The 14355-nt window shown below is 37.7% G+C and overlaps 1 protein-coding gene across 9 annotated transcripts in view; it reads right to left on the bottom strand.

The window, feature by feature from the left end:
- The window catches only part of LOC126268086 (threonine--tRNA ligase 1, cytoplasmic), a 136943-nt gene that overhangs the window by 95615 nt on the left and 26973 nt on the right, over positions 1–14355 (bottom strand). For all 9 annotated transcript variants that reach the window (XM_049973591.1, XM_049973588.1, XM_049973590.1 and 6 more), the window contains one exon: positions 1417–1506. In XM_049973591.1, the coding sequence (XP_049829548.1) occupies positions 1417–1506 (90 nt within the window). The remainder of the gene's footprint in view (positions 1–1416; positions 1507–14355) is intronic.

The following is a 14355-nucleotide window of genomic DNA, read 5'->3' as shown; positions in this document are numbered from 1 at the left end:
TTCTTCATCATCTGCAGAGCTAGTTGGCATATAAACTTGTACTACTGTAGTAGGTGTGGGCTTCGTATCTATCTTGGCCACAATAATGCGTTCACTATGCTGTTTGTAGTAGCTTACCCGCATTCCTATTTTCCTATTCATTATTAAACCTACTCCTGCATTACCCCTATTTGATTTTGTGTTTATTACCCTGTAGTCACCTGACCAGAAGTCTTGTTCCTCCTGCCACCGAACTTCACTAATTCCCACTATATCTAACTTTAACCTATCCATTTCCCTTTTTAAATTTTCTAACCTACCTGCCCGATTAAGGGATCTGACATTCCACGCTCCGATCCGTAGAACGCCAGTTTTCTTTCTCCTGATAACGACATCCTCCTGAGTAGTCCCCGCCCGGAGATCCGAATGGGGGACTATTTTACCTCCGGAATATTTTACCCAAGAGGATGCCATCATCATTTAATCATACAGTAAAGCTGCATGTCCTCGGGAAAAATTACGGCTGTAGTTTCCCCTTGCTTTCAGCCGTTCGCAGTACCAGCACAGCAAAGCCGTTTTGGTTAATGTTGCAAGGCCAGATCAGTCAATCATCCAGACTGTTGCCCCTGCAACTACTGAAAAGGCTGCTGCCCCTCTTCAGGAACCACACGTTTGTCTGGCCTCTCAACAGATACCCCTCCGTTGTGGTTGCACCTACGGTACGGCCATCTGTATCGCTGAGGCACGCAAGCCTCCCCACCAACGGCAAGGTCCATGGTTCATGGTTCGCTAGCGTACACATATTGTGCTGGACATGGCATACAAACTAGAGGAATGCAATTATTTGCTGGATTTTTTCAGAGTGTGAAATGGACAAGCTCATGTAATCATAACAACGTGGCTACCTACCAATCTAAATGATTAAGGGTACTCACAAAATTCTTGACTATTTGAGACACCTGAAATAAAAAAAAAAAAGGCTAGCACAAATGTTTTCAATAAGCCTACTCATCCACAAAGTTTGATTCCAATGCTTAAAGTACGAGAACGTTTGGAACAGTTAAAGAAATATAAAAACAGGCATTCATCAGCTCTTATCAATCTGAAGAGGCTCCCAGTGTGAGAACTGCTCCAAAATCTGTGGCACATGATGTAACAATTGCTTGAAGTACACAACTGGATTTAAACATTTACAAAACAGAATGGCAGTGTCAAGTGCTATCATGTGTATTATCCAAAGGGCGACAAACTTTTCTATGTCTAGTCAATTTTTATGCGGTAGTGACAGATCTTAACAAAGATTTCTCCAACAGCTTACAAGTTTTGCATTACTAATGAAAGACTTCATACAAAAACAGAGAGTAGTGTAATTTTTAATCTCCACTCTTCTGAAACTGGAGAGCTGCTAAAGGGTGACAACAGACATTTATAAAATACCTGAATATATGATGGCCATGGTTTTAATTCTGCCACATCTGTCTTGGTTCCAGCAGGTTTCTTCTCCTTTTTTGGCTTCACAGTAGCTGCCTGAGAATTAAAAAGGAAGAATGATTTAACGTGAAAATTCTGAAATATTACAATTTTTTTTTGTTCCTACTATTGTTACATGATCATATTATTTGGCATCACATTATCTGCATAAAGCTATTGCTATTACAATGTGATATTTGTGAAAATCAGTTTTAATCTAGGTGTGGCAAATTCATGCTACAAATAAATGAAATATAAAAAGTAAGTATTTATTAAATGATAAAAGATTTTCAGAAAAGGCATGTATCTGAAAACTATATCATTGCTGTCTGCATCATAGGATTCGTATTTAAGAATAGTCTCCTTTAACATGATCCACACATTCCCTCAATGAACTCTTTGTAGAAAAATAATCTGCACCGTGAAAGCACTTCCTCAACCACTGTTCAGAAAGGTGTGTTCAATTTTGTAAGTTGCGATATAAATGAATGTCAGGGAGAAACTCGGGATTTTCTATATCTGGAAAGATAAACAAAGAAGGGAGGGGTAGGAAGTGGGGTAGGTGAAATTACTGAAATATGCACAACAGGAATTATGTATACACAGTCTGCTCACAAAGAGAATATGGTAGGGATATAACATTTAGTTTGAAAAAAGCATACAGTAAAGACTATGAAGTAGGCGACTCAGAGAGCTTGTGCTGCTAACAGAGTAAAATATACAAGGTGCTGGAATGAATGGTACTAATACTGCAAAGGACAACTTTCAGGGGTTCAAGAAAAGACTACAGAGGAGAATTAGCAGAAAACATGGTAAGAGAAGAATTACCAGAAAAGATGGGGATGGAGAGTGTAGTCAAAGATGCAAGAGACAGAGCATTGCTGTGCTGATGTCTGTGGGAAGAATCCAACTCAAAGGGGGGAAAAAATTCAGCAAGGACATTCCATATTGCAGAAAGTTTTCAGATGTGTAAACTGGGAAGATGAAGATGGAATAGGACATATTTGAACATTCTTTGTTTTTATGATAACACTGTACCATCTGCCTCTAGTTTAGATAAACTTTAACACCGCATGTAAGAACTTCATGAGAGTGAAAAATAAAATATGTGTGAATGGGTCAGGCATAAATGGTAGTAGATTGAAGATGACCTAAGGAAGTTTTCAACTTTATTCAATGAAATAAGGGAATACTGAGACAACAACTTAATGGAAGTTGGTTAGATATTAGGAATCATGCAAGTTTACTGGATGAAGAGTTCTAGGACGACTTTCTTAAGCAATGTACATTCAATGACTGCTGCTGCTAATGATGATGATGATGATGATTCCATTGAGTGGCAAGCTACTAATATCAACTGAATATTGAGAAACACTCACTTAAAGATTATAAGTTAACAGCCCCCATGACAGTATTAAGCCTAATTTATTCATCTGTAACATGCTCTAAAATTTAAACTGCTTTGTGTATTGTGAATATAGTATGGCAAAAGTATATGGAGTAGGCCTATCTAATAGCACAGCAGTCATCTGATTGAGGCAAGGGCTATTTGCAAATCTGTTTTCTTACAGTACATATATCAGAGCAATAACCAATAATGCAATATAAAGCCTCTCCCACCTGGAAATTTCCACAAACTATTTATTTCATTGATATGCTAGTTTATGCATGTTGACAAGATTAGGGTTGTAAGACAGACAAATTATGCGAATAGTACTTTTTGAAAAGTACTTAAATATTTGTAACTACTTTCTCTGAAGAAATATTGACAGTAGCACTGCGACAAATTTTGATTCAGCACACAAAGCAAGATTAAAAGTCGACAAAACAAACAAAAATGAATTAGAGATAAAGTACACTATAAATGGCATATGTGCGATATTAATATTTTTGCATCAAGTTAAAACTATATGCTGGGCTGGGACTCAAATCTGGAAACACAACTATTTATAGGCAGTGCACCACCAATCACTGCTATTCATGCACAACTTAAAGACCAACTCATAATTCCAGTTTGTTGTCTGTTTTTCTCCTTCCCTTCCTAGCTCTACAGAGTGACAAATTGAAACCTTGAACCGGTCCACGATGTATGTGTTATGTTTGGCAGGAGAGCCTACCGTATTGCCAAAGGAGGCCGAAATGCGCGCGTTTTAGCTCACGCAGGCTGGCGTGAGGTCTGGAACATGACAAGGGAATTAGAATTGAGAAAAACGGACATAGCTGGTGGAATACTTAACTTTAATCCATTAATGACGAACGTCGCTCTTGACGGTACATGATTTACAATATCAATAGAAACTGATCATGGCGCCTTACTAGGTCATAGCAAATAACGTAGTTGAAGGCTATGCTAACTATCATCTCGGCAAATGAGAGCATAATTTGTCAGTGAACCATCACTAGCAAAGTCGGCTGTACAACTGGGGCGAGTGCTAGGAAGTCTCTCTAGACCTGCTGTGTGGCAGTGCTTTGTCTGCAATCACTGATAGTGGCGACATGCGGGTCCGGCGTATACGGCTGATTTAAAGGCTACCACCTAGCAAGTGTGGTGTCTGGCGGTGACACCATAGTATGTATCGAGAGTATTACTGGCAATACACTGTCTGTGAAAGGCTGAGTATAAATATATGTTTCTTCGGCTGCTAGCAGAAGCACCTTCATTCTGTCAAAAAGAAAAGAAGGTTGATGTTTGATGTACTATCAATGTCATTAGAGTTCAAGAGCGCTGGAACAAGAATCAAAAATGGAGTTTTCAAGGGAACCATAAGAACATTGGAAAATGACTCTAAAGGATGCACCATTTTATTTTTGTACATCATATTATTAATGCAATAGAAATCCCCCTCATGGGAGAGGGAGTTTATCTTGGGAAAATTCTTAGGGCTTTTCAGTGTGAATAGTACCAATCAGTCTACCCTTTTTACTGAATATATCTAAAAACAAAGATGATGTGACTTACCAAGCAAAAGCACTGGCCGGTTGATACACACACAAACATAACACAAAACTCAAGCTTTCGCAACCAACGGTTGCTTTGTCAGGAAAGAGGGAAGGAGAGGGAAAGACGAAAGGATGTGGGTTTTAAGGGAGAGGGTAAGGAGTCATTCCAATCCCGGGAGTGGAAAGACTTACCTTAGGGGGAAAAAAGGACAGGTATACACTCTCTCACACACACACACACATATCCATCCGCATATACACAGACACAAGCAGACATACTGAATATAATGACAAAATATTGTTTCCCAATTTATCTTTGCTAAATAGTGAGAGAAATGTTTAAACACTGGAACTATTTTCAATAAAATCATATTAAAAATATTGTATGAATAGCAACATTAAACTGGCTTTTATTGCAAATGATAGTGCAAACTAAAAATATCACAAAATTTATGGTTGTGTGGTTTTTTAAGGAAAAAAATTAAAAACTTGACATTGCTCAATGCATTTGCAATTGTGTGAATCTACGGGTGAAGTAAATATTTGCCAAAGAACACTTCATCACAGTAAAAGATATGCCTGGAGACAACTTTGGGAATTTTAGATTATTAATCCACTTCTATTTTGTTTACTGGCAGGTAAGAGATTGGGGAATTACAATGAACACTCAACATATTTATGGTGGGTTTTTTAATGCATTTTCGAGACTTCCTGAAAGGTTCTTAGGCAATTGTGGGTAGCTGTAGTCACTTGTTTGTCACAGCTACAAATGACAAAAGTTGCCTCAATGAAACTAGCACAGTTTTCTTAGTACCAGTGAACACAATGCCAAGGAACACTATAGTTGTAGTTATTACATGGGGAAACCCTCAAAAAGCACATTTTCAAGGTTATTTACAATGACAATTTGTAAGGAGGAAAAAATCAGTTATCAGTGCTTGATGAACTGTGCTATTTGAGACTTACTTATTATTTCTTGTATTGTGTAATATAAACAATGTAGCAAAAGATAAGATTGCTACTTACTGTAAGGAAGCCACACTATGTTGCAGACAGCCATGATTAAAAGGCACTTACACAAAGCTTTTGGCCACAGCTCTCATCAGCAAAAGAGAAACACGCACCATTCATACATATAAGCAAGCATACCTCATGCACACATGACCGCCAACTCCGGCAGTTACACCTTAGCAGAAAGAGTTGGTGGTCTTGTGTGTGGTGTGTGTTTCTCTTCTGCTGATGAAGGCTGAGGCCAAAAGATTTGTGTCACTGTCTTAATCATACCTGTCTGCAATTTAATGTGTCTTCTGTATGGTATATAGCAATCCATCTTTTCCTAATTGTTGATATTCATACGTGGAGTTTCCATTGTTTGACAATGTCATAATTTCTGTTTAATATTTATATTTTCTTTTGCTTGAAGGAAGGAAGGAAGGAAGGAAGATAGGCAGGTATAACATTCCACTGTTGACAAAGTCCTCAGAAACAGCGATTTTAGTAAACTCAGGGTGGGAAAAAAACTTAGAAAGAGGGAGGTGTGTGTGTGTGTGTGGGGGGGGGGGGGGGCGCATATGTGGGGAGGATTTTCGGCACCTGTATCTTTTTCTAGAATATAACCCCTAGCATTTGCATTAAACTACTTCTCAAACGACTGGTGTGGATCTAAACCTTCTGTCTTTCAAATGCAAGCACAGGTCTTAACCACTGAGCCACTTCGCTCAACTCCTTAATATTCATGGTGGGATGAAGAAACCAATAGATTGAAATGTGTTACAATATTGATATTAAAATCATCTAATTGATAAAAACAAAGAAAATTAATAAGTTACTTTCGTTACTTTTCCAAAACAGTTAAAGTTCTGGGTCCTGACAACATACTTCCAATAAAACCTATGAGACGGATTAAATAAAAGAAATAAAAATAAAAAATACGTTAAGTACGAGTGAAAACAGATCCAACATGGAAGGCTCCATTGAGAGTGTAAATGATGAGTCCATTCATTTGTTTTCCATACCATAATGTTAATATATATTCAGAAGAAACTTTTCTTATTATAGCTATCAGTAACATGCCTTACAATTTGGTTTGCCAACAATTACACATATTTCAAACATCAAATGAATTCAATAAATTAACAGAGTAGAGGAAAAAAGTTATTATGAGATTAGCTGTAGCAGTAGTATGCTGCAAAAGGAATTTGCCACCATGATTTACATGATTGTACATGCTAAAAACGAAGTGATTAAAAATATTTAATTAGTGATTTCCAAAAGTAGCCCTGTACCAAAACAGAGCAAAATTAAGCAATTATTGTAAAGAGGCAGCATAACATACAACAATTAATCATAACCCACTGACTATATTTACCTTGAAATAACATTTCAATATCTGAATAATAAATCATCTAATAAAAGTTAATAAAAAATCAATATCACACAGTTTTGTTCAAGAATTAGGCGCAACCACCTTCATTTATTTTTTATGAATTATGCTGTTATTGCATATGGCCTGTTATACTGCAGTGAAACACATTGCTGTACAATGTAATAGTGTTGTTCATCAGAAACATAATTCTGTTGTCACAAATTTAGGTTAACTATTGTTCTATGATAAATAATTGTCAAAAGTTGGTCGTTAAACCAACAGCAGAAACAATAAGTGAGAAGGAGAAAACTTTTCTGTAACTAATTCTGCATTAAAATACTTAGTCTAAGTAAGCAAAAACAAACTGCCTGAAAAAAAGGTGAAACACCCAGAAGACACAGTCAAGCTTCAAAATAATTTCATACATATAGATACAATTGGTGGGTGCGTAAATGATTAGCGCTGCAATAACTGTGACTGGTAGAAGAACCACAAGAGAGTAATATTGCATTAGATGTTAAGTGCTCTACATCTACATCTATACTCTGCGAACCACTAGGAAGTGCATGGCAGAGGGTACATGAGCCAGTTACTAGGATTCCATTCATGTATGGAGCATGAGAAAAATGATTATTTCAGTGCCTCTGTGCGTGCTGTAATTAATCTATCACTGTCCTAATGATACCTAAGGGGGCAATATGTAGGGGGTTGTAGTGTACTCTATAGTCACAAAAGCCAGTTCTTGAAATACTGTTAGACTTTCTCAGGATAGTTTTAGCCTATCTTCAAGAATCTGCCATTTCAGTTCTTTCATCATCTTCTTGACATTCTCCTGCAAGTCAAACAAACCTGTGACCGTTTGTTATGATCTTCTCTGTATGTATGTTCAATATCCCCTGCTAGTCCTGTTTGGTTAAGTGTCCCACACGATTGAGCAATATTCTAGGATAGGTCTGCATTTTTCTAGTATTTTACCAACAAACTGAAGTATGCTGCCTGGTTTACCCAATACTGAGCCTATTTGACTGTTAAATTCCATGTCCCTACTAAGTGTTGGCACACAGGTATTTGTATGAGTTTACAGGTTCCAACTGAGACTCACTGATATTATACTCATAGGACACTATATTTTTTTGTTTTGTGATGTGCATAATTATACATTTCTGAACATTTAAAGCGAGTTGCCAATATATGCAGCAGTTAGAAATCATATCGAGGCCTGACTGAATATTTTTGCGGCTTTGTTAAGACTGTACTTCGTTGTAGATGACTGCAATATCTGCAAAAATTTTGAGGTTATTGTTAATATTGTCCACAACATCATTAATAAACAATAGGAACAGCAAGAGATCCAACAAGCTTCCCTGGGACATACCTGAAATTATTGCTACATCTATGATGACACTCCATTCAAAACAACACGCTGCATCCCCCCTAGCAAGAAATCCTCAATCCAGTCACAAATTTTTATTCAATATCGTATATGATCATACTGTTGATAGTAAGTACAGGCGTGGTACTGAGTCGAATACTTTTTGGAAATCAAGAACTACTGCATCTACCTGACTGCCTTGATCCATGGTTTTCAGGATGACCTGTGAGTAAATTGCGAGTTGTGTTTCACATGAACTATGTTTTCAAAATTCAAGCTGGTTGACATGGAGGAGGTCATTCTGTATGAGATACCTTACTATGTTTGAGTTCAGAATATGTTCTAAGATCATACAGGAAGTGGATATCAAGGATATTGGATGGTAGTCTTGTGGATCATTTCTGCTATCCAACTTGTACACAGGTGTGACCCATGCTTCCTTCCACCTACTGGGCATGGCTTTTTGTATGAGGTATCTTTGACAGATTTTAGTTAACAGAAGGACTAACTCAGCTGCAAATAGGGTGCAGAATAAGGATTCCATCAGGCCCTGGGGCTTTCTTCAATTTCAACAATTTTAGCTGTTTCTCGACGCTGCTGTTACTAATATTTATTTTACTCATATTTTTAGTGGTATGAGAATTAAATTGGGACGATTCCTGGGTTTCCTTTGTGAAGGAACATTTCAAAACAGCATTTCAGCTTTTGCTTTTCTACCCTCAATTTCAGTTTCTGCCTCATTCATTAGGGTCTGGACACTAACTTTGATGCTACTAACAGCCTCTACATATGACTAGAATTCCTTTTGGTTTTGTGAAAAATCTTTCAACAATATTCTGCTATGCCAACCGTTGAATGCTTCATGCATTGCTCCTCCTGCCTTCCAAATGTTTCATTTATCTCTCTGTCTACAGCCCCATGCTTTCTTTCACACGTATTATGCATTGGTGTCTGTTTCTTTAGAAGTTTCGTTACAATGACTAAATACCATGGAGGATCTATCCCATCATAAACTGTTTTACTAGGTACATATTTATCTAGTGCACAGTCAACTATTATTTTGAACTTGAGCCATAGTTCCTTTACATGCTCCATTTCTAAGCTAAATGTATCAAGTTCCTCACTGACAGATGACACTACTACTTCTCTGTTTAGGTTGATGAACAGATAAATCTTTCTGCTTGTTCTAGTTGCCCTTTGTACTTTGGTATTCTATGTCGCTGTAACTGCCTTATGGTCACTGATACCAATTTTGATGTGGACTTCCTCAAAGAGATTAGGTCCGTTTTCTGCAATTAGATTTAATATATTTACCATCATGAGTGGGGTTCTGAACTATCTGTTCTAGGTAGCTTTCAGACAAGGCCTTTAGTAATGTTCACAGGATGTCATGTCACACCCACCAGTAACAAAACTATAATTGTTCCAACTGATAGTTGGATAATTAAAGTCTTCTCTAAAGAGAAGCAAACTATTTTTTTCTCCAAAGTTTTTGGTTATGTCTGGAGGTGAGCCTGCTGATCACTAGGAGCAGCCTATTAGAATTTTATGTCTTCTATTGGTATTAAACCTTGCCCAAACAATCTCACAAGCAGCTTGAACTTCTATCACAGTGGATTTGAGTTTCTTGTCTACTGCAACAAATAAACCACTTCCATTATGCAGTATTGCTTGAATTTTCTTCAAAGATCTCACTACTCTCAACTTCAGGTTTTAACAAAGTTTCTGTTTCTAGTATTATGTGAGGTTCAGTGCTTTTTAGGAGCACTTCAAACTCAGGCACTTTGTTGTGAATGCTTCGGCAGTTAACCACTAGTATTTTGATATGACCCTTGTGGGAGGCTTTTCTTTTGATCCAACACTGACACTTCTGGGTTTCCCACAATGTACTGTTATCCACATTGGATGGAGATTTTCGTAATCTAAAAAGCCCTTGTAAGCACCCTACACACAGTCAGCTACCTGAGTAGTACCCTATGATGTGTAGTGCACACCTGCCCCATTTAAGGGGACCCTACAGTTCTCAACCCTATGGCACAGTCTAAGAAGTCACTGTCTAGCTTGTCACAGAACCTTCTGAGTCTTTGGTTCAACTCTTCTATTCAACTCACAATCGGCAGGCCATGATCTGTTCCGGGTACACTGTTGCAGTTTGTGAGCTCGATTCACTTTTCACAACCCCCCATATACACATTTATATCGCCAGTGCACTATTGCTTAACTTTCCATAAGCCTCATTATAGTTTGCAGGAGAACATCCACATACTGCTACAACGGTTTCCTGTTGAACATCTATGAGGAGTAAAACCTGACCACAAAGTTCACAGTTCTTGAAGAATAATCAAGTACATATGGAGCAAACACCATCACTGTTTTTACACTTGGCCTAATTGTTTAACACTTATTCTACAGTTAATTGAAGCATTGTTGTTGTTCTAACCAGCACAGGTCATTCGTCTGAAACTCAGCTGTGGACTGACTGTCTCGTGACCAAAAATCGGGCTCTTGTATATCATCACAATAATAGGGGCTGAAACTACACATTTTTGAAAGTTTAATTTACAGAAATTACAATTAAAACTTAACTCATTAAATTAACTGAATAAATCAGAAAATTGTGTCATTTTAACAGTTTCTTTTACTACAAGGGTTCAGCCGAATTATTTGTTTAAATGACGAAATTGACATATATCATTAAGCAAACAATACTTTGGATAAAACTTTCAATTACTTTGGAATTAATTAAGGGCTGACTTTGCTAACATATTTTTGAAGAGAGCCAAATATTACTAGCATTTCGTCTTCCAAATGTTTATACTTAGTACAGAATTTATAGTTGTTTATACGACAACAATAGAATTTAAGTTACGAAACAATCACTGATTTCAGCCTCTAACAAAAGATACTAACTAGGAATAGTTGAAATAAAGTAGAAAATCACTTGAATACCTAAAACTAAGCACAAAATTAGATCTGGTGTTATATTCTTTAAAACTGAGAGCCAACTTTTCTCTTACATGACACTGCAGATTCTACTCGCGTATGCTAATGGTAATTAGTTAAAAGTGAGAAAATGAATTTAAGAAGGCAGATGGCAAAACAAGAGAGGAATTAAAATTATACCAGCTTGCTTAGTCACAGGATGCTTTGCGATTTTTGCGTTTACTATCTGCCATTTTCAGTACTCTTACAGTAAAGGATTTGGAGAGCTCCTCTGTCTCTTGTGGTATGTACTGATATATGATCTTTTTAATTTTGGTGCTGTTATTGTTTGGGATTTCCTGTTTAAGAACAGCTAATGTGAGATGTGGTCCAGTTTAACATTTGCATGTGGTACTGTTCAGCAGGAACACTCAATAGGTACCTTAAAAAGAGATTCTCTAGGCCCTTCAGTTACTTGCACTCATGTCAACAACGATCAGCTTGATCAGTCGCTCTCTCTTTTCCTTTGACAGTGAAGAGACAATGAGCCTACCCTTCATGGATGTGCCAAATGATGTTGTCAGTAATGTGGCCACAGAAGATACAGCTCAGGTTCTTTCCACATTTATTTATTTTAAAGTAATACAATAAGTGCATTATCATGTAAGAACTAGACGACTCAGTTTAAAAAAATCAGACTACAAGGCTCAAAACTTTGCTTCTGCCGTTTTTTCCCCAACATCTGAGGCTTTAATGAAACAAATTGGTTACACTTGTATCATTCAAAGTATTTTCCATCACTGGCCACTACTTTCTCCCATCTTTCGGGCAATGTACAAATCCCGCATTAAAAAAAAAAAATTGTTCATCTTTTGAAGTGATCCACAAATTGATCCAATTTTGTGACTTCTTCTTGAGATCAGAAGTGTTGGCCAGTCAGGCCATGTGCCACTGATCTAAATTGGTGGTGGTCAGAGGGAGCAATATCTGGAGAATACGGCGGGTGGGGTAGGACTTCCCATTTTAACGTTTTGACCTCTTTTGCAATGTGAGGTTGAGAGTTGTCATGCTGCAAAATAACTTTATCGTGCCTCTTGCTGTATTGCGGTTGTTTGTCTTTTAATGCTCTGCTCAAATGCTGTAATTACATTCAATAACGAGCACCTGTGATTGTTTCTCTTGGTTTTAACACCTTGTAGTACACAACGCCATGCTGGTCCCATCAAATGCAGAGCATGAGCTTGGAGCCATGAATATTCGGTTTGACCATCGACGTGGAAGCACGGCTGGGATATCCCCATGATTTTTTGTGTTTAGGGTTATCATAATGAACCCATTTTTCATCCCCGGTCACAATGCAATGTAGAAATCCCTTACGTTTTTGCCTCTGAAGCAACTGTTCACAAACACCGTTCAACGTCTCTTGGTTTCAGCTCATACAGGACCCAAGTTCCTTCTTTCTGAATCATGCCTATAGCCTTGAGACATTTTTAAATGGCTTGCTATGTCACTCCCACTAATCATGCCAATTCTTCTTGAGTCTGACATGAGTCTTTACTCAGCGATGTCTCCAATTCTGCATCTTCGAAATCTCTCTCTCTTCCACCACTATGCCAGTCTACGACGTTAAAATCACCGTTCTTGAAGCATTGATACCACTCATGACACATTCTTTCACTAATAGCGTCCTTACCATACGTACTTGAGAGCATTCGATGAGTCTCAGCCGCTGTTTTCTACATACTGAAACAAAACGGTACCACCTCCTGCAAATGATGAGAATTAGGCTCATAAACTTACATTTCCAATCAAGAACAAATTTATGATGCAGACACAAATCGACTAATGTTTGAATGAGGTTATGATGACTGAGGTCCAAGCTAACTGCCTGATGTCTGCAATCTGTTTCTTTCGACCGCTACTTACCGTTGTCGCCACCTATCAGAAAATGGTGGAAGCAAAGTTGTACACCTTATACATAAAATGTGTGTGAAGAACTGCCACATGAATTAAAGAAGTTAGTGATTTATTTAGATGAAACCTGGATTCATACATGCAGGGGGTGCACAAAAATATGGAAACACCAAAAACACAACACGATACTGCGCCTTATAATCGAATCAACAAAGGAAAACCAGGAGAAAAAAAATTGTGTAGTTGCAAATTTTTGTACATTTATGGAGGAGGGGAGAGGGGGGGGGGGGCAGTATAGTGTAATGTATAACGTAATAAAAATCTTCAACAGTGGGCTGAGAGTGTGAGGGTTTTTTGAGTTCACCTTTTTAGGTTTTTCTTGAATAAATTGAAAAGCATGGCTTCAAGAAAAAAATTTTCCCAGTATGAAGTTAAATTGCAGATCGAATTTCCTACAAAATGGGTTCTATTCTTTTTTTCTCTAACACTAGTAGTTTTCAGGTTGCAGGGTATTAAAAAAACCACAGATGGTTAAAAATAGTGTTTTAATGGTATCAAATTAATGTCTATTGTTAAACAACATGGGTTAAGAACAAATATTCAATGTTTGCACCACACCTAAGTGCAACAGAACTGTATTAACGGATAAACTCTTTTCTGGGAGTATAACAGGGTGGAAAGACGGGGTGCAGGGTAGAGACACAAGGGAAGATAGGTCGCCAGATTGTGGTCATACAATTCTCTCCTTCACAGGGCTGGAAAATGATGAGTTAGCAGCCAATTCCCCATTCTCTCTACTGCACTATGTAACAAGAGCAACTAAAGGGTGTTTCACCAAGTTATACCAACCCTCCTACAGCTAACCTTACAAATCACTGAAGGCACAGTATTCAGACATGCCTGGGGGTGGTTTTTTTTCCCACAAAGTGTGTTAACACTACATAGAATACTGATATGAATTGCTTCTAATACCAATACCAGAATTGCATATGGACAGAATCTCCACAAATCTCAGCACTCTCTTCTACAACGCTAAAGGGGAAAATGATTCTTAATCATCCAGTACGGCACCTGTAGCATTCTTCCATGAAAGACAATGTCTCCCACCACGAATGCAGCTCATTTCTCAATTCACAAACAGGCTATATCTCTGTCCATTTCTCTCATGTGAGTACACAAAATAACTTCACTGAGCTCACATTTATATAGTGGAGCATTTTCAGTTTACTAAGTATTTATTCGCAGTTGTTAAAAGAGCTATCATGCAAAAAAAAGCTTGACAACTGGAGCTGTCAACTGCCTACCACACCCAAGAACCTGCCCCAAGAAAATATTCTATCACGTGTGTTTGGCAATATTGATATCTTTATCATGACTATCAGTGGCTGGAACC

Source organism: Schistocerca gregaria, chromosome 4 (assembly GCF_023897955.1).
Source record: "Schistocerca gregaria isolate iqSchGreg1 chromosome 4, iqSchGreg1.2, whole genome shotgun sequence".
Lineage (NCBI taxonomy): Eukaryota > Metazoa > Arthropoda > Insecta > Orthoptera > Acrididae > Schistocerca > Schistocerca gregaria.
The sequence above is the reverse complement of the archived record's forward strand: the minus strand, read 5'-3'. Positions and strand labels throughout refer to the sequence as shown.